Genomic DNA, 21,601 nt, shown 5'->3' on the forward strand with positions numbered 1-21,601 from the left:
AAATTTGTATGATGTGCTATAGGAAAAGCAATTTGGATTTGGGGGTACGGATGACCTTGGTGCATAGTTCAGAGGAAAGTAAGACTTTGCAAGCTGTTACACTGCACGGATTTGGGTTGTCCCAAGGCAGTATTGAGGATGAAGGGTGTGTGTGGTAGGCTGAAAACAGGCCTAGTTCACTAAAAACATTGTAGAGTGTTGATTTTAATATTACACTCACTTAAAGACTAGAATAAAATATATCAGCCTATTGGAGCTTGTTTTCTGGCTTTCTTTTCGATTTGTTGCTATTTAAGACTGAAGTTGCTAGAAGTGTGACCACTGGATCAGTGAGTCATTGTGTTTTTGTTTTTATTTTTGTTTTTTAAGATTATTTATTTATTTGACAGAGAGAGAGAGAGAGAGAGAGAGAGAGAGATCACAAGTAGGCAGAGAGCCAGGCAGAGAGAGAGAGAGGGAAGCAGGCTCCCTGCTGAGCAGAGAGCCTGACGCGGGGCTGGACCTCAGGACCCTGAGATCATGACCTGAGCAGAAGGCAGAGGCTTAACTCACTGAGCCACCCAGGTGCCCCAGTCATTGTGTTTTTTAAAGTAATTATTTGTTTCTTTTATCTAAGCATTTGCTGTTTAGTCTTTCCATCCATATATGATAAACTGTTTCTTTTGGTAATATGGAAGACTTCCTCATTAATAAAATTTAAATATACTGCCTACTCCCCCCAACCCCCAAATTGGGCAGTTTGTAAACCAAACAGGTAAATATGTTTAAAACTTAAAGATTCTTTTTTTTTTTTTTTTAAAGATTTTATTTATTTAAGAGAAAGAGAGAGGGCATGGGCGTGCTAGAGCACAGGGGGGAGGTGGGGAGAAGGAGAGGGAGAAGCAGACTTCCCACTGAGCGTGGAGCCTGACACTAGACACTGGGCTCAACCCCAGCTCATGGGAATCAAGACTTGAGCCAAAGGCAGACGCTTAGTTGACTTAGCCACCCAGATGCCCCAAAACTTAAAATATTCGAATGTAAATCCTAAAATCTGAAGCTCTTTACATACATACTGCAAAAGCCTTTTGGACTTTCACAGGAAATAAACCTATTTCTAAAATGCATTTTGATATTGTTTCAAGTGAGGGCTTAAGACTAAGTGAAATATTTATTCATTTTGCATTTGGTTTGATTTTATTCCAATTCACTGGAGTTAGAAAAAATGAAAAATATGCTTGATTCTAGTTCATGGTTCTTAAGTAAAATAATAAATACAGGCTGTTGAAAATTAGCAGGGTTCATTCTGGTTTTTGGTTTGTTTGGTTTAAAGTAAAACTTGTTCTTTAAGAGACTATAAAAAATTGAGTCAGTTAAAATTAATTCAAAGGGAATATGGATATTTTGAACTAGAACTTTGACTTTGAATTAGAACTTACCTATCTAACAGATACTTGTGTTAGAATCTTCTGTACAGTATTTGAAATATTCAGTTTTGGTGAAAATAAAAATTTGATTTTAGGACCTCAACTCCTGTGTATTTTTTTTATACCGTGGTCTTAAAGCAAAGTAATGTAGTAGGGTATAGGTTTTAAAAGTTCTGAATCCTATGGGTACAGTTTGTTGAAGGGAGTTACTTTGCGTGAATTACCAACCTTTTTTGAACATCTTAGCTTCTTCCGTTTGTTAAATGTTCATCATGAGTATGTCACAAGGGGTTAAATGGTATTATGGTTCTTTCTCACAGTATGGTGGCTGGAACTGCCTTAAAAATTGGGGAGGGGGGGTGAAGAAAAAGAATTAGGGGGGGTGGATGAAGTGCCTGAGTGGCACAGTCATTTATGCATCTGACTCTTAGTTCGGCTCAGGTCATGATCTCAGGGTCTTGAGATCTGGCCATGTCCCTCTCTGCACTCAGTGTGGAGTATGCTTGAGGGTTCTCTCTCCCTCTCCTTGTTCCTCCAACTTGTGCCCCACCCCTGTCTCTCTCTCTCTCTCTCTCTCTCTCTCTCTCAATTAAATATTTTTAAAGAAAGAATTACTGGGCATGGTTATTAAAAATGCAGTTTTCTGAGCCCCATTGCACACCTGCTGAGTCTCTCTAGCGGTGAAATTCTTAGTTTTCAGTAAATTCTCCCAGGTGATTCTTCTGTCTGCTGTGAGTGATTCTTACAAACTGTAAAACGGTACTCAAAATATACTTACATATAAGGGTGTCTGGGTGGTTCAGTTGGTTGAGTATCTGACTCTTGATTTTGGCTTGGGTTATGATCTCAGAGTGGTGGGATCAAGCCCTGGGCTGGGCTCCATATTCATTGGGGAGTCTGCTAGAGATTCTCTGGCTCCTTCTCCCTCTGTCCTTCGCCCTTGCTCACGCATGTGCACCCATCCCCCCCTGAAATAAATAGATAGTTCTTTAAAAAAAGAATATACTTACATATAAGTTGATAAAAATTGAACTTCAGACCTCAGAAGTCTCCCCTATTCCTGAAGGTTAACTTCATATCTCAGAGTTCTTATCCATTGCTGCATATTGATGCTTCAGAGAAACCAGAATTATTTGGAAAATGGTTATGAAACAGACTAATTCTCCTACTTGTAAATAAATACACATGGAGCAAATTGGGCTATTTGTTTTGGCTGCATGTTGTTAACCATATGTCCAGTAAGCACTCCACATTCTGTTTTACTGCTGGTAAAACCATTCTATATACCTTATCCCTGGGGATTTGTGTCTGTTCAATGGCAAGCATAAGAAGTCAGCACACTGCTTAATAATGTTTAGGATGAAATAGTTCCCAAATCCTAACAATTGTGCTTGAGTAATTCTACATAAATTCAACGTAAACCTTTGCTGAGCACGTGCGTTGTTCTGAACCCTGTGCTAATAAGCACTAGGGAAATGGGAATGATTCAGTTAATGTTTGGCTTTCCTAAGATCTCCTTAGTCAAGTGAGGGGCTCAGGCTCTTAATAATTATAGAATGTTGTGATAAGTACTTTAGTAGGGCATGTATTGAGTGTTGAAAGAGCATAGCAGGGCAAAGGAATGTGTTTTTTTTTTTTTTTCCTATTTCCATGGCCAAAAATTCAAAGTTCAGAGAAACTGTAATTTATTGAGCACTCTCTGTGGGGGCATGCACTTAAAATGCTTAACTTACGTTATGTAATCATTACAATAGCCCTATGAAGTAGCAGCTATCTCCATTTTATAGATATTAAGTGGTAGAATATGTGATTCAAACTTTGATAAGATCACAGAGCAGTCCTGTATAATACCATTATGCCTCTAGCACAAAAACTTGACTGAATTTTTTTTTCTTAAGGGGAATTTTATGGTCTTTCAGAATTGATGCTTACTAATCCCATTGGTAGGTATAATCTCTGTGGTTAAAATGTGGTGTTATCGTACTGTTGAGTCTGTAGTCCTTTTTTTTTTTTTCCCTGATCTTTATCCTTTGCCACCCTGTTTTCCTTTCTATGTCTAGAAGTGGCATATAGGGAAAGTTCCAAAAGTCAGTCCATGTGTGACATCTGTCCATTTTGTTTTCCCTGCCTTCCCTTTTGTTTACTCTTCCTATCCTTAAAGGAAATTTAGTAATTCTTTAGTTTGTTTTATTTTTCCCAGCCCTTTACATAGAATCATGTGGAGATGAATGGTGTCTAAGGGAAAAGGCTCTACAGAAAGATTTTTATCTTATGAAGATTTCATAGAAATTGCCTTACATTTTTTATCATGCTATTGATCATTGGGGTTGATTTGGCTGATTGTGGGGCTTGATTGACATTCCTTTCTACCAAGTTTTGCTCCAAGGTTGTGAGCAGATTCACTCTTACTAGAGCTTCCGGGTCATAAAGTAGAGTCCCTATTTCATGCCAAGAATAAATTTATTTTTTAATTTGTCCACCTTTCATTATGTGGACCTCAGTTCCTTACTTTTTATATGATTTTGCTTATTGCTTATTATTTATATGATTCTGCTTATTGCAGAGAGGCAGACAGAGAGAGGAAGAAACAGGCTCCCTGCTGAGCAGAGACCCTGGGATCACAACCTGAGCTGAAGGCAGAGGATTTAACCCACTGAGCCACCCAGGCACACCAACAACAAAAAACTTCTTAACAATACTTCATATCTTCCTTATAGTCACAGTGGTGTGCGGGTTTCTCTGTGCTTTTGTTACAGACTTTTAACTCTCTATTATTTTTAAGTGGAGAGGTTATTTTTGAGTTAAAGGAGGATATTTAGACAGTCATTATTGACTTTGTTCAGTTTGTGTCAGTAGTGTGGCTTATTAACATCTCTACAAGCCTCATAGTTAAAAAGTGTTGTAGTTGTTGCTTTTCCTTAACTCTAAATCTTAAGAAACCCAAATCAAATGGCTAAAGTATGAGTGAGATTTATCATTCATATAAAATTAGAATGTCAGTGTTAGATACCTTCTAAGTATTTAAACATGCTTGAAGTGGCCTCTTGGTTTTGGGATGCTCATGCCACACTTCGGGTGTGGTCAGTGTTACACTGTACCATTTGTTCCTCTCAAGGTGAATTGGTTTGAGGAGTGACTTCAGAAGATTTAAAAAGTCTAACCACAAGGTGTTGCTTACAAGGTACAGACCCCTGTTTGAGAGATTGGGTACTAGCTCACACATATTATTTTAGGATATGCCTAAGGCTTTTAAAAAATTATATTCTATGTTTAACACCTTCAGTAGAAAGTGGTTATTCTGTTGTTCATGTCATCTTTCTGTTGCTTATAAGGAGTCTATTGTTTATATATTTAAGATTTAATATTATTTTCTAATTATAATAGGAAATTTATATTTCCTGAGTAAATTTTAATTGTAATAGAGAATCCCAGGAGTCCTCTGGTAGGAGACAGGGCCTCCTGGAGCTGAGCTGTAAGACAGTGGTGTTTTTTAAGGAGACAGTTTTGTTGTAATTGGTATAAGACCCACTGTATCATGTGTTCTGGAAAATTTAGTGTTGTTTGTTGTTGTTGTTATTTTTGTTTTTTTTTAATGAGATTTGTTGATTTCCAGCTTTTCATGAGGATTTTGGCCTGTTGCTTATAATGCTTTGTTGCTAAGATACAAAATTATACAGTTTCTAGTAGCAGATGTTAAATTGTTTGAACATCACAAAATCGATTATTTTACATTTTTGTTTTCCATATGCTTTTGCTTTGGGATAAGTTCCAAAATCTAAGGTTACCAAAGTATTTTTGGAAATAGCTCTTTAGCTATTAGTAAGTGAATGGTTGAGGCCTGGAAACTATAACAGATTATCATTTATTGTCTTATTTCTTACTGCTTCAGAGCTGATCTTTTCACATTATATTTTCAGAAATATTTGCTTCTTGGGGGGGCAATAATATATGAAGTTATGTTTTTTCAGCTGTATTAGGAAGGTTGTAAAATATAGCAGAGGCAGTATGAGGCAAGTGAGGAGTTCTTTTTACTTAAAACTTTATGATATTGGACAAGTTAAACTCTTAATTTTACTTTCCTCATTTGCATAGTAATGTAATGTCTTCCTGCATTTTTTTATGAGAGTAGATGAAACAATGAATTGGATGGTTCTTTATACAGTGAAATTTTATACAGCTGTTTTATTGCTAAGTCGGCAAACTACAATGCCAGATAGTGACATGCTTTTCCTTGGCACACTAGCTGCTGACTGTCCCATGTGCTAATGCTCATGCCAAGTCATCCCCAGTGTTATCTTGCCATTCTTTACAGCTCTGCTATTTCAGTTCTATGATGAAGCAGTCTGAAGAGCTTGATAATTTCTGAATAAAAATTCAAGAATGCTTGAAGGAGAAAGCCTGAGAACCATTGTTCCTAGTATACTTAGGGATTTCATATTGGAAGAAAATATAGCCTGTAAGAGTTCTCAGCAATTTCTGAACTGCTCAAAAGAGAATAGAATGTCTTTAATTTCTGCTAAGATAGTTAAGTCTACCTTTTTAACTAGGTGTGTAAGAGGGTGAAAGGATTGATCCTTGGCCAAATTCATTTGCAGTTTTAAATTAAGAAGTCTTTTTTTTTTTAAGATTTTATTTATTTATTTGACAGATCACAAGTAGGCAGAGGCAGGCAGAGAGAGGAAGGGAAGCAGGCTCCCTGCTGAGCAGAGACCCTGGGATCATGAGCCGAAGGCCAGAGGCTTTAACCCACTGAGCCACCAAGGCGTCCCTAAATTGGGAAATATTAAGAGTGCCTTCTAGTGATAGCATCTGTAGGACCTATTTATCTTTCTACCCCACTTTAATATTTTTGCAGAATTATTTCATTTATGCATTATAATTTAGATATAAGAAAAAGTACACTTAGATGTTTAGACATTCCCTAGACTTAATAGTCGAGGTTGAAGAGATTTCAAATCTCAGGCTTCCGATGGGTACCTTTCTTTCTTTCTTTTTTTTTTTTTTAAAGATTTTATTTATTTATTTGACAGACAGAGATCACAAGTAGGCAGAGAGGCAGGCAGAGAGAGAGAGAGGGAAGCAGGCTCCCCGCTGAGCAGAGAGCCCGATGCGGGACTCGATCCCAGGACCCTGAGATCATGACCCGAGCCGAAGGCAGCGGCTTAACCCACTGAGCCACCCAGGGTACCTTTCATAGCTGGTTCTCGGAGTCCTGTTTCTGAAATGCTATAGTTCCTTTAGAAACACAGTCTGAGGAGGCAAGTGTGGAATGTTTATATATGCTTATATTAAGTTCTTTTATAGAAGCAAGTTCAAAGCTGTGGCTACTGTTTTCTTTATTGAAATATGGTTATACAGTAGAAAAGCGTAGTTTTTGTTTACACCTCAGCTTTTGTTTTCAATTAAAATTGTGAAATGCAGCAGCCATTCTTAAAATCTGTTACTTTAATTTAAAAAAAATGATGCTCTGTTTTGTAAATTAAACCTGTGAGATTTTATAAGTAACTTGTTCAGTGGAATTATTAATAGTTCTTGAGATAATATACTTTTTGGTGATATGCTTTTGACTTGGATGTTCTAGGGAAGAGTCAGACTGTTGAAATCAATTTTGTTTTTTATTTTCTTTGGGCAGTTGGATGATAAAATATATTCAATACCTTGGATTTTATTCTTTCTGAATTCAACCATTTTTAGAGCTCTTCATTTAGAGTTTAAGTTTAGAAGACTATGATTCTGTCTTTAGAGGAATGTTATATAATACAAGTAGAGCTAGGTTTATTTTACAAATGAAGAAGAAAATAATGTATAGTAAAGTTTATAGTCAACCTGAAAAGTTGTAATTAACATTAACATACTCAGAAATGATGGTAATATGGAATATTTGGGGAGTTGAGCATGATGATTTAGAACTGAGATTTGATTTAACTGGGTCTTATAAAATATTTGAGATTTATCTTACTAGGAAGTGAAAAGTGAAGAGATCATTTGAAAGCATTGAGAACTGCTGTATATGTGTGGGCTTCTGCTGGGATTTGCATGCATTTCAAGTACATATAATACTGTTATGAATAACAGTGATGGTGTTGACAAGATTTGAGTTATCTTTCTTCAAGTGATGTTGGATTTGTGCTGTCATACCTGTTGGGTGTTATACCTTGGAACCAAAACCATACATATTTAAGGTAGTCAGTCATGCTATTATATATAATATAGATTGCCTGTAATTCACCTAGGTCTTAAAGTAGGAATCTTTCATTGCTTTTGTGTCTATCATGAAGGCTGCCTTATAAGTAGGAGAATTAATCAGTCACAGATATTGTATATTGGTTTTCGTCTATATTAGTACCTCTGTGAACTAAAATAATTTTACACTTTGGGTAAATATGCCAGTAACATTTGAATATTCATTTACCTGGTAATTTTATATTGGGGAAAAATTGAAACCATTGGAAAAAGAGATTATTATATTTTTCATTCTTTTATATGTGAGTTACAAATGAATACTTCATAATCTTGGCTTGGTATCTGGAGTGAGAAACTGCATTATTTTTTCTTTTATTAGGTTAGATGAATTCAGTTAGCATCATAAAAATGATATAATGGAAGAGTAGAAGAGGAAAAAAAGGAAAAAGTGCAGTTTAGTCTGAGTCTAAGGACTTATAGGTACTGAGAATCGGGTTTAGATTTCTCAGGGAAGAGAGAAAAAGCACAAATCATAATTGCTACTTCACAATGATAGTACTTACTAAAATCTGTATGTATTCTGAAATCACTGAAAGAACAATTTAAAGCTTTTTATAATCAGGTTCTAGGTAGCATAGTATGGTTTAGAATAGTTTAAGAGTTTGGAGAATAAGATGATTGTGAACTCTGCCTGGTCAAATAGGAGGTGGCTCTTGAGCTTGAATTGAGGAGACTCTGGATTATTACTGGGAGGGGAGGAAAAGTACAAAAGGTAAGGCAAGAGCCATTGAGTGGGCAGAGACCACAGAACGTCAGTGAACTACTTACAGATGAGATTTAATTCAGAATGGGTTTGGTTTTCTTTTATCTTTTACATCTCTTACCCCATCTAACCTTTCTCTGAGAAGTATTCTATTTTCTTAAAAAGAAATAAGATGGCAGAGAAGCAAAAACTCAAAGCCTTCCCTTCCTAAAGGCAGAGTGGTCTGAATGTAGTCAACATATTTAGGTATTTTTAGCTGCACCTATTTTATTTTTGAGTAAAATAAGGAAGACTTGAGAAAAGAACTAGGGGCTATAGAGTTGGATGGATAAAGATTTAAACCCCAGTGGATCCACCATTTGACTTTTGACTTTGGCCAAATTTAACATTCTTGCCATTAATTTTGTATGGGAACAGTACTATATACCTCATGGGGTTGTTGTTTTTATTAAATGGAGTCATATATATAAGCTAAGCATGATGCCTTGTCTACACAATGACTGAATAAATTGTGGTTAAAAAAATTACTTATAATTGAAACAAATAGTTGAAATAATTCTATATGATAAACTAAGATGAGCATTTAAAAGTAATTTGTAGTAGGGGCGCCTGGGTGGCTCAGTTGGTTAAGCAACTGCCTTCAGCTCAGGTCATGATCCTGGAGTCCCGGGATGGAGTCCCACAGCGGGCTCCCTGCTCAGCGGGGAGTCTGCTTCTCTCTCTGACCTCTCTCCTCTCATGCTCCCTTTCATTCTCTCTCTCTCTCAAATAAAAAAAATCAATCTTTAAAGAAAAATAAAAATAAAAAAATAATAATTTGTAATAAAGAATGTAGTTTACTTTGTATAGTTAAGCAATTTTCTCTGTTTTTTATGAATTAGTTCTTTATAATTCTTATTTTTCTATCTCTTCCTTCTTTTAGGAGACAAGGATGGCAGCAAGGTGACCACAGTGGTGGCAACTCCTGGGCAGGGTCCAGACAGGCCACAAGAAGTCAGCTATACAGACACTAAAGTGATTGGGAATGGGTCATTTGGTGTGGTATATCAAGCCAAACTTTGTGATTCAGGAGAACTGGTTGCCATCAAGAAAGTATTGCAGGACAAGAGATTTAAGGTAAGACCTTTGGTATTTCATGTATTTTGTTGCTATCAATAGATATAAATGAGTATTTTTTTCATTCATTTCTTTTCGCTTCAAGTGCAAATTTATTATAGAGATTTTTTTTCTTTTCTTTCTTTCATTTATTTATTTATTTGTTTGTTTGTTTATTTTACAGAGAATGAGAGAGAACACAGAACATGGGGAGTAGGGGTGGGAGAAGCAGGTTTTCCACTGAGCAGAAAGCTCGACACAGGGCTTGATCCCAGAACCCTGGGATCATGACCTGAGCTGAAGGCAGATGCTTAATGACTGAGCTACCTAGGTACCCTGAGACTTTATTTCCTTATTTCTATTTTATAGAGATAAAATTTACTAAAGAGCACAATATATTTGAAGCACTGCTGAGGGATACGTGATGTTAAAATGTTGTGAAAGTAGATTAAAATTTCTCAATTTATACTTCTAAAAAGTGACCTGGATCTCACTGGTATAGGAGAACAGAGAAACACTACCTGTGGTGTTTGCTTATTTGAACAATTGACTGTACTTCCTTTCTTAAAATTTCTTTTGAATCTGTGATGTGACACTATCATTTATTTTTTCCTAAATAACTCTGAATTTTCTTTGCTATTTTCTTATGTCTTTCATCCACCTAAACCAGCCATTCCCACAGTTTAGTTTATTTTCATTTCTTACACTTGCTCTCTAGGGGATCCTATGCATGAATGTTCAGAGGTCATCTCTTTTTTTATGGTCTATAGTTGAGAGTCAGGAGACCTGGGCTCTAAAGTAGACTCTGCTGTTAACAAACCACACAGCTCTGTTCCCTTCTCTACTTCTCCCACTTAAGTAATGTTTTGCTGATAGTCACCCCTGTGCTAGCAACTATGCCAAATTTGAAGGGCTATACAGATAAATGAGATGATCACTCCTCTGAAAAGGCACAGTCTACTAGCTCTAGAATGTCTCAAATATTCTAAAGAGTTTTTTTTTTGTTTTTTTAAGAAAAAAATTCTTATACCTTTTGTCTTCAGATCTTACTCTTGTAAGTACTAGGCCCCTGTTGCCAAATGCCCATTGGATCTTGATTTGTTATCTCAAATTGGCAAGGCTTCTTACCTAAGACTGACCTGAGTTTAAGACCCAGTGGAAATCCTTTCTGTTGGTTCCCATTCCTTTTTGCTTTTTCCTTCTAATGATGTTGTCATTCACCTTGTCATTCAGACTTTTCTATTCTCTCATACCTCATATCTAGTTGTTATCAAACTTCATTGATTTTTTTTTTTCCCTCCTCACTGCCTTGATGATCGGTGACTTCTTTCCCTTTTTCATCACTACTATTCTAGTCAGTCCCTTGCCATTCATTATTTGGCTTACCCACGAGTAAGACTCTACTTCTGATCTTCCACATACCAGCACGGGAATAACCCCACAGTTCAGTTTGGTCATATTGTTTTCGCTACACACAATTCTTCTATGGTTCCTCATAGTCTAGGAAAAAAAGCCTGCCCAGTTCAGTAGTATGTTCAGGAACTTCCATAGTCTTGCCTTATCTCTAGATAGGTTTCCAAATCTTCTGTGCTACTATCCTTGAAATATATTGGTCTTTATGGCTTCTTTGCTTTTATTTAGCTTCCTTTATCACTCCCATTCTCTTGCTAATCTAAATCTTGTGCAAGTATAAAGACCCTTGTCAGATTGCTCCTTTATGAAATTTCTCACATTATTCCAGCGAGCCTTGTGGATATTGTTGTAAATTCCTTGAACACTTACTGTCCATAAACTAGGAAATTCCAAATTTTTTCATGACAAAGACTCCTTTTTTTCCCCTAAGATTTTATTCATTTATTTGACAGAGAGAGACTCAGTGAGAGAGGGAACAGAAACAGGGGGAGTGAGAGTGGGGGAAGCAGGCTTCCCGCTGAGCAGGGAGGCCACGTGGGGCTCGATCCCAGGACCCTGGGATCATTACCTGAGCCAAAAGCAGATGCTTAACAACTGAGCCACCCAGGTGCCCCCAAAGACTCCATTTTTATTATGTGTATCCTGGGTGCCCACACATTCAGTGTTTTGGGTTTTTGTTTTGTTTTGTTTTTATTAGTAGGTAATAATAGCAAATGCTTACCAAATTCTTGTTATATGCTTAGTGATTTACTAAGATTTTGAGCCTTATCATTAGTTTTGTGAGATTGGTACTGTTATTATTTGGATAAGAAAATCTACGCACAGAGATTATAAATTAACTTGCCCAGGGTCAGACAGTTAGCAAGTGGAAAGTTAGGCAAGTGTTTGAATCCATACATTCTGACTGCAGAGTGCTTTACTAAATATTTTATCACCACTAACAGATTCTGAACAGATTCTGTTTTAAATTTATTTCCTTTGGTGTGATTAAGTAATTCCTTTGAAATACAGTTTGGTTCATTTGTTTCTGTATGTATCCCTTCTTAGAATATTATCCCTGTTCTTACTTGACTTTAAAAAAAAAATTATTGGGGCACCTGGGTGGCTCAGTGGGTTAAGCCTCTGCCTTCAGCTCAGGTCATGGTCTCAGGGTCTTGGGATCGAGCCCCACATCGGGCTCTCAGCTCAGCGGGGAACCTGCTTCCTCCTCTCTCTCTGCCTGCTTCTCTGCCTACTTGTGATCTCTCTCTTTAAAAAAAAAAGAAAAAAAATATATTTTCAGGCTGTGAAACACACTAATATGGTTGCAAAGACCAGAAATATACAAATGTCATGTACTCTCTGTTCCCTCTGTCATGTTTCCGTTCACTCACTGTAGATAGCCAGTCTAATTGTGTTTTGGTTCATTTTTTCTGGGTTTCTTTAACACAAATGAGCAATTAAATGTAATTTTCTTGGCTTCTTTTTAACATAAAAGATAATATATTAGGGATATTCTTTTGTAGTTTGCCTTTTCTCTTACCTATATTTTTTAGACGTCATTGCATATAAATTCAGAGATATTTCTCATCCAGTTGCATAGTATTCCAGAGTTCATTCAACCATTCTTCAATATATGGATATTTAATTTATTTTCAATATTTTATAATCTCTAGGGGTGCTGCTGTGAAAAACCTTTTCATATTCATTGTTTTAATCAGATGTGTGTCTTCAGGGTAAATTAAGAGAAGTAGACTGCTGAGTCAAAACGTAAACATTTATGTAGTTTTGTTTGCTATTGCAAAATTCTCCTCCATAAGGGTTGAACCAGTCTGGGTTCTCTTCAGTAATATGAGTGCCCGTTGCCCCGCAGTGTGGACAAAATGCATTGCTTAACTTTTTCATCTTTTTACTCATCTGATAGCTGAGAAATGGTAGCTCATTGTAGTTTTTATTTTATAATCTTATTATTATGAATGTAGTTTAACATCTTTTCACCTGTTCAAGGTCCATTTTGTTTTTGTGTGTGTATATGAATTGTCCTTTTTTTTCTTTTTTCTCTTTTTGCCCATTTTCTTTGTTTTTCTTCCTTTTTTTTTTTTTTCCTTTTGCCCATTTTCAAAATGGGGTTTTGGCCTTTTCCTCTTAACTCTGAACAATTTTTTATAATGGATTAACCTTTATCTGTAATATATGTAGTATTTTTACTTTGTATATTCTATTTTTCTACCATATGAAAGTCTCCCACTACCCATGAGTCACATTTATTGTTCTTTTATCATATCTGGGTTTTAAGTTGTAAGTAAAAAGACTTTCCTAATGAAAAAAACTTTTCCTCAGGTTAAAGAGAAATTCACATTTTTTTTTTTTTCTGGTAGTTACAAGATTTCACTTTTCACATTTAAATTCTCTGATCCATTTGAAGTTTATTCTTTTTTTATGGAGTTTATTCTTATGTATGGTATGAGTTAGTGATCTAATTTTATCTTTTCTAACTCATTAACCATTTAGTTGCTCAGTACAGTTTTTTAAAGGTTTATCCTTGCTCCAGTGACTTGCGATGGTATTGCAATCATATGCTGAATTTCCACATGTACTTGGTCTATTTCTGGACTTTCCATTCTATTCTACTAAGTCCATTCTGTTCCAGACTAGGTCGTTTGCATATCCTTCTGTCATTACCACACTGTTTTAATTATAAAGCTTTTAAGTATGTTTTAATGTCTCCTAGAGCTAATCTATTCTTGTGGCTTTCCTTTTTTGTGTTTTCTAGCTATTCTTTTTTTTTTTTTTTAAGATTTTATTTATTTATTTGACAGAGAGATCACAAGTAGGTAGAGAGAAAGGCAGAGAGAGAAGGGAAGCAGGCTCCCTGCTGAGCAGAGAGCCAGATGTGGGGCTTGATCCCAAGTCCCTGAGATCCTGACCTGAGCTGAAGGCAGAGGCTAACCCTCTGAGCCACTCAGGTGCCCTCCTGGTTTCTAGCTATTCTTGAGTGTTTGTTTTTCCATATGAACTTTGGCATCAATTTGACTAATTCCATAAAAAAGCTGTTTCATATTTTTAATTGAAATTTCATTAGCTTATAAATTAACTTAGGGAGAACTGATCTATTTCTGATGTTGGATTATCTACGAATAAGAGATATCTTTCTATTTGTTCAAGTTTACTTTTGTGTGTTTCAGGAGTTTTATTGTATAGGCTTTTGACATTTCTAGTTAAATTTATTCCTAAGTGTTTGTTGCTTTTGTTGCTGTTGTATCTTTTGGGTTTTTTTCTTCTACATGCTAAAAAGTAGCAGGTTCAGTTCTTTCCATTGTATCACCTTTCCTTTATGAAACTTAAGTATTCTTTGTTCTCCTTGCTAAATGTAAACTGTTTCCAAAAAAATTGTTTATTTTATATATTGGCCAATTCATTTTTCTTGATTACCATAAAATAGTAGGAATTTTCATGACAATTTAAGATTCTGTAGTTTCCCTTCTGTGATTTACATAGCTGCTGCCTGGGATTACACTAAATAATTAGTATTTTCTAATTTGAAAATCGGTAAGTTGCATTTTTAACCCACTGAGCCACCCAGGCGCCCCGGTAAGTTGCATTTTTAATTAATTAGTGATCTTTGCCTCATTAACTATTAATTTCAGTTCTCCTTTGAACTAAGTCATAGGTTTCAGGTCTCCTGTTTGGTTTCAGTTGTTCTGTGGTTAGGATATGGGGGTGGGTGGAGATGTGAAGTATAACTATCGTCCTATTGTGAATAGAGAGTGAATAGGGTTCTACTTTTAGTATTTACCATTTTTGAGAATGAGGAGAGATTTAATTCATGGGATTATTATTATCCTCTGCCTGGATATTGTGGAGACAGCATAGAGGAAGGAAGACCTTGGGTATTCATTATTAGTAGTTTTGTAAGCTAGAGCATATTCATTAATTTTATGAGCTTCAGTTTTATACTACTGCAATGCCCCAGCCTACTGTTTGGCACAGAAGAGAACTCAATAAATATTGTGTTTCCTTTTTTTCTCATGTTGTATGAATCAAATGAAACAATGTATTATGAGAACATGTTCTGAATTTTAAAACTCCTAGTAACTAAATTTTGCTTTTATTTTTAGGCATCTAAATTACTACAAATGGCTGTTTACTTGGATTTTTACATTCGTTTTACTTGCTCTTAAATTGTATAATCTTTTTTAAAAATAAACATTTTTTTCTTTTTTAGAGAGGGATGGGGAAGCAGCAGAGAGAGGAGGAAGATCTTAAGCAGCCTCTGTGCTCAGCAGAGAGTCTGACACAGGTCTCGATCTCACAATCCTGAGATCATGACCTGAGCTGAAATCGAGAGTCAGACAGTTAACTGGCCCCCCAGGTGCCCCTAAATTTGATAATCTTATTTTGAGACACCTAATTGTTTGTATTTGTATAACTATTTTAAGTCATTTGTGGAAAATCTATTCCCGATAAAACTGACAAACAACTTTAAAAGAAATAGTAATCCTTACTTATGTCATATGGAGTTATGTTCTTTGGGTCACAGAAACGTCTTAACTTCTTTGGAGGAGAGAGGAAAGGACAGTAAGTAGGAAAGGTCTTACACTGCAATGCAGCTCTAAGAAAGTTAAAGCAAAACCAGTGGAGAATCTCACCCTGAGGTTGAACCATCAGAAGAGTACAATGTCTCCTGGGAAAAGGTCTCCCTTAAATATATCTGTCATATGCAGTCATTTTCTGGAAGTCAGTTCATGGGAAGCTTGGCATGGCATGGCTTGAACAGGAGAATGGCTTTGAGAGCTCAGCAGCTGGAGCCATGGGTCAGTGATGCTCCTTGCAGTGTGAGATTTGAGAGGCACATTATTACCAAACCAAGCCTTGTAGGGTTAGAGACCCTTTTCTGCTACTTTGCAAGTGTATAGGTAGTGACTAGTAAAAAAATTTTTTTTTTAATGAATTGAATTTTTAGAGACTGTACAAAGGTTGCTGTCAAAGAGTTCTGTTGATTTTGCTTTTAAAACTATATATAGCTTTATTGTGTCTTTTATTCCAGAGACACAAAAAATGGTCTTGAATGTCCTTTTTCTGGTTTTTAATGGCTTGAATGGCTTGAGTGAATGAGGAATAAAACTTAATATAAGGCAGCCAGAGTAATTAGGCAGAAAAGAAAAAAAAAGACATTCAAATTGGAGAGGAAGAAGTAAAACTGTCACTATTTGCAGATGACTTGATATTATATATAGAAAACCCTAAAGACTCCATAAAAAAAAAACCTTTAGAACAACTGAGAACAGGAGACACAAAAATCTCTTGCATGTCTATACACTAATAATGAGCTATCAGAAAGAGAAATAAAGCAGTCTCATTATAATTGCATTAAAAAGGATAAAATCCTAGGAATAAATTTAACTGCAAGGTGAAAGACTCAATATTGAAAATTATAAGACAATAATGAAAGAAGTTGAAGAAGACACAAATAAATGGAATGATATTCTGTGCTCATCAATTGGAAGAAATCAGTTTTGTAAAATGTTCATATCACCCAAAATAATCTACAAATTTTAGTGCAATTAAAATTTCAGTTGTATTTTTTAAAAAGCATATTTATTTATTTATTTATTTGAGCACGAGCTGGGAGAGGGGCAGACAGAGCAATGGAGAGAATCCCAACCAGACTGTGCTGAGCACAAAGCCTGATGCAGGGCTCAATCTCATGACCCCAGGATCATAACCTGAGCCAAAACCAAGAGTCAGAGGCTTACCCGACTGAGCCATCCAGGTGCCCCTGCTATTTTTCAAAGAAATAGAACAAATGATCCTAAAATTTGTATGGAACCATCAAAAACCCTGAAGAGCCAAAGCAGTCTTTAGAAAGAAGAACAAAGCTGAAGACCTCATACTCCCTGGTTCCAAATTCCGATACAGAGCTGTAATAATCAAAACAATATGATACTGGCATAAAAGAAAAGATACATAAATCAATGGAACAGAATAGAGAAAGCACAGAAATAAACCTATGCGTATATGGTTAAGTCTGACAAAGGAGCTGAGAATACACAATGGGAGAAAAAAAGAATAGTCTCTTTGATAAATGGTGTTGGAACTAGACATCCACATGCAAAAGAATGAAACGGGACCACTGTCTTACACCAAACACAAAAATTAACTCAAAATAAATTAAAGACCTCAACATAAGGCCTGAAACCATAAAACTTCTAGAAGAAAACATAGTAAATTCCTTGCCATAGGTCTTGGCAGTAGGTTTTTCAGTCTGACACCAAAAGTAAAAGCAAACTAAAGCAAAAATAAATAAGTAGGACCACATCATACTAAAAAGTTCTGCAGAGCAAAGGAAATGATCAACAAAATAAAAAGGCAACCTACTGAATGGGAGAAATACACTGAATAATATTCCATTTTATCCTTGTACTGCAGTTTGTTCATTTACCTATTGAAAGACATCTTGGTTGCTTCCAAGTTTTGGCAGTTATGAATAAAGCTGCTATAAACATTCATTTATAGGTTTTTGTGTGGATACAAGTTTTCAGTTCATTTGGATAAATACCAAGGTGCGGTTGCTAGATTGTATGATAAGAGTTTGTTTAGTTTTGCAATAAATTGCCAAACTATCCTCCAAAGTGACTGTACAGAAAGATTTCATATTTCTACCAGCAGTAATAGACTTTTCTATTGCACATCCTCATCAGCCTTTGGTGTAGTCAGTGTTTTAAATTGTAGCCATCCTAATAGGAGAGCAGTAGTATCTCATTTTAATTAGCAGTTCTCTGGTGATATATGATGTTGAACATCTTTTCATATGCTTATTTGAAGATATCTGTGTATCTTCTTTGTGAAGTGTCTATTCAAGTAAGTGCTCATTTTTAATGGTTGTGTATTTTCTTACTGTTGAGTTTTAAGAGTTCTTTGTATATTTTGGATAACAGTGCTTTCTCACCTATGTGTTTTGTAGAGATTCCTCCCAGTCTGTGACTTATCTTTTCATTAGCAAAGTTTTAAATTTTAATCAGAAGTCTGATTGTCAATTTTTTCTTTCATGGATTATGCCTTTGGTGTTGTATCTGAAAAGCCACTGCCAAACCTAAGGAGACCTAAATTGTCTCCTATGTTGTCTTCTTTGTGTTTTGTAGTTTTGCCTTTTCTATGATCTATTTTTTAAGTTAATTTTTGTGAAACATGTAAAATCTGTGATTACATTCATTTCTTTACATGTGCAACTATCCAGTTATTCCAGCAGTTTGTTGAAAAGACCATCTTTTCTTCATTGAAATGCCTTTGATCCTTTGTCAAAGTTCAGTTGACTGTATTTGGTGGCTGTTTCTGGGCTCTGTGTTTTATTCTAGTGATGTATTTGTTTATAAATCACACTGTCCCCCCCCCCCTTTTTTTTTAGCTGTAGCTTTATGGTAAGTCTTGAAGGTGTTAGTAACAGCTTTTTGATTGTTTTTCAATATTGGGTTCATTATTGGATGTCCACAAAATAACTTGCTGGGATCTTGATTGGGATTATATTATATCTACAGATCATGTTAGGAAGAACTGGAATCTTGACACTATTAAGTCCTCCTATTCTTATACATGAAATATGTTTGTTTATGTAGATCTTTGGTTTCTTTTATCAGAGTTTTATGGGTTTTCTCATGTAGATCTCATAATGTATTTTGTTAGATTTATACCCAAGTATTTCTTTTTAGAGGGGTCTAAAGTAAGTTGTATTGTGTGTGGTTTTCTTTTTAAAAGATTTTTGTTTATTTATTTGGCAGAGAGAGAGAGACAGCAAGAGAGGGAATACAAGCAGGGGGAGTGGGAGAGGGAGAAGCAGGCTTCTCATGGACCAGGGGTCCCTAGGCCGGCCTCGATCCTAGAACCCTGGGATCATGACCTGAGCCGAGGACAGATATGCTTAACAACTGAGCCACCAGGCGCCCCGATTGTATTGTATTTTTAATTCTAAATTCCAATAGTTCATTGCTGGTATATAAGAAAGCATTTGACTTTCGTATCTTAAACTTGTACTTGTAGTCTTGTTACAGTCACTTACTAGTTCCAGGAGGTTTTGTTGTTGATTCCTTGAGATGTTTTTTACATGGACAGCCAGGTCTTTTGTAAACAAAGATAGTTTTATTTCTTCTTTTCCTATTTATATACCTTTTATTTCCTCTTTCTGTCTTAATTGTATTCTGTACAATGTTGAATGGAGTGATGAGAAGTCTTTTTTGTCTTGTTCCTGTTCTTAGTAGGGAAACACCTAGTTTCTTCCCATTAAATATGTTAGCTGTTGATTTTTATAGATGTTCTTTATCAAGTTGAGGATTATTCTGTTGTTGTTGGATAAAGTTTCCTATAAATATTTATTAGATCCAATTGATCAAGAGTGTCATTCAGTTCAGCTGTATCCTTATTGATTCTCTGCTTGCTGGATCTGTCAACAGCTGGTAATGGGGTGTTTAAATCTCTAAGTATAATAATGGATTTGTCTATTTCTCCTTATGATTCTATTTATTTTTGCCTCAAATACTTGATACTCTTTTGCTAGGTGCATACACATTAAGAATTGTTTTTGAGAGTTGATCTCCTCTTCATTATGTGATGGCCCTCTTTAACCCTGATAATTATTCTTGCTCTGAAGTCAGCTTTGCCTGAAATTAATATATCTACTCCAGCTTTCTTTTGATTAGTCTTACTCTGGTGTATCATTCTTCATCCCTTTACTTAAAAAAAAAAAATTATAAAGAATATATAACATTAAACTTACCATCTTAACATTTTTTCTAGGTTTGTTTATTTGTTGCTGAACTCTTCCTCCCCCAGCTTCATTGAGGTCTAGTAGACAAATAAATTGCATATATTTAAAGGGTACATACAGTGTGATGAACTGTGTATACATTGTGAAGTGATTGCCCCAGTCAGTTTAATTAACATATTCATCGCCTCACATAGTTAGCTTTTTTTTTAAAGATTTTATTTATTTATTTGACAGAGATCACAAGTAGGCAGAGAAGCAGGCAGAGAGATAGAGGAGGAAGCAGGCTCCCTGCTGAGCAGAGAGCCCGATGTGGGACTCAATCCCAGGACCCTGGGATCATGATCTGAGCCGAAGGCAGAGGCTTTAACCCACTGAGCCACCCAGGCACCCCAGTTAGCTTTTTTTGCACATGCATGTGTGGTGAGAACACCTAAGATCTACTCTCTAAGCATGTATCAAATATATAATACAGTATTTTTTTTTAAAAGATTTTATTTATTTATTTATTTGACAGGTAGAGATCACAAGTAGGCAGAGGGGCAGGCAGAGAGAGAGAGAGAGAGAGGGAAGCAGGCTCCCCACTGAGCAGAGAGCCCTATGCGGGGCTCGATCCCAGGACCCCAAGATCATTACCTGAGCCGAAGGCAGTGGCCTAACCCACTGAGCCACCCAGGCGCCCCAATATAATACAGTATTATTAATTACAGTTACCATGTTGTACATGAGATGCCCAGAATTTCTTCATCTTTTTTTTACTGATGGCTTTCTATTTTCCCCATTTCCTCAACCCCTTACAGTCACCATTCTACCCTCTGTTTCTAAGAGTTTGGCTTTTTCTTTCTTTTTTTTAAAGGGTTCCACATGTGAGTTTGTGCTTTTACTGTCATGATTGACAGTCTGAAGTTTTTTAAGTTTGATGTAGTCACATTGTCAATTTTTGCTTTAGTTACTTGTGCTTTTTGGTGTCCCCAAAAGAAGGAAATCCTTTCACTTGCCACAGAAAGGATGAGCTTTAAGTCACCAAAGGTTAAGTACATTACCAACTCCAGTGTGCTGAATCTCTTCTCCTGTTTTTGCTTATAGGATTTTTATAGTTTCATAGGTCTTTAATTCATTTTGAGTCAGTTTTTGTGTGTGGTGGAGGTAAAGGTTCATCATCATCCTTTTGCTTCTTAGTTGAGTTTTTCCAACACCCATATGCTTAAGAGACTGTCTTTCCCCCATTTTGTAGTCTTGGCACCATTTAAAAAAATTATTTGGCCATACATAAGGGTTTATTTCTGATTTCTTCTGTTCCAGTGGTCTATATATTTATCTTTATGCTATTTCCATACTGTCTTGATTACTATTGGCTTGTAGTTTGTTTTCAAATATAGAATTATTAGTCTTCCAGCTTTGTTCTTTTTCAAGTTTGTTTTGGCTGTTTGGGGTCCCTTGAGATTCTATATAAAATTTTAGGATTTTGGTTTTCTATTACTGCAAAAAAAAAAATGCCATTGGAATTTTGATAGGGATTACATGGAGTCTCTGTATGGCTTTGGGTACTATAGACATTTTAATGTTTAAGTTTCTAAGCTAAAAGCATGGGATGCCTTTCCATTTATTTCTATGTTCTTTGATTTCTTTTGGCAGTGTTTTACAGTTTTCAGTGTACAAGCCTTCTACCTCCTTGGTTAGGTTTTTCTTAAACACTGTATCCTTTTTGGTGCTATAGTAAATGGGATTGCTTTCTTTTTTGATTGGTCATTGTTACTGTATAGAAATACAGCCAATTTTTAAGTGTTCATTTTTAAAAATCGCCATATTTATTTATTTGCCTGTTTATTGTCTGTATCCCCCATCAAAATATACAGTCTGTGAGCACAGGGGCTTCGTCTGTCATGCTCACCACTGTCTTCAGGATTTAGAACAAACTCTGGAACATAATAGGTGCTCAGTAAATATATTTTCAGTGACCCTGGGGGGAAGGATATTTACGGATATTTACATCCCAGTGGTGACTGC

The 21,601-nt window shown here is 35.9% G+C and overlaps 1 protein-coding gene across 3 annotated transcripts in view; it reads left to right on the forward strand.

The window, feature by feature from the left end:
- GSK3B (glycogen synthase kinase 3 beta) overlaps positions 1-21,601 on the forward strand; it is a 221,662-nt gene that overhangs the window by 62,401 nt on the left and 137,660 nt on the right. For all 3 annotated transcript variants that reach the window (XM_059163958.1, XM_059163956.1, XM_059163957.1), the window contains exon 2: positions 9,275-9,468. In XM_059163958.1, the coding sequence (XP_059019941.1) occupies positions 9,275-9,468 (194 nt within the window). The remainder of the gene's footprint in view (positions 1-9,274; positions 9,469-21,601) is intronic.

This window comes from Mustela lutreola, chromosome 2 (assembly GCF_030435805.1).
Source record: "Mustela lutreola isolate mMusLut2 chromosome 2, mMusLut2.pri, whole genome shotgun sequence".
NCBI lineage: Eukaryota > Metazoa > Chordata > Mammalia > Carnivora > Mustelidae > Mustela > Mustela lutreola.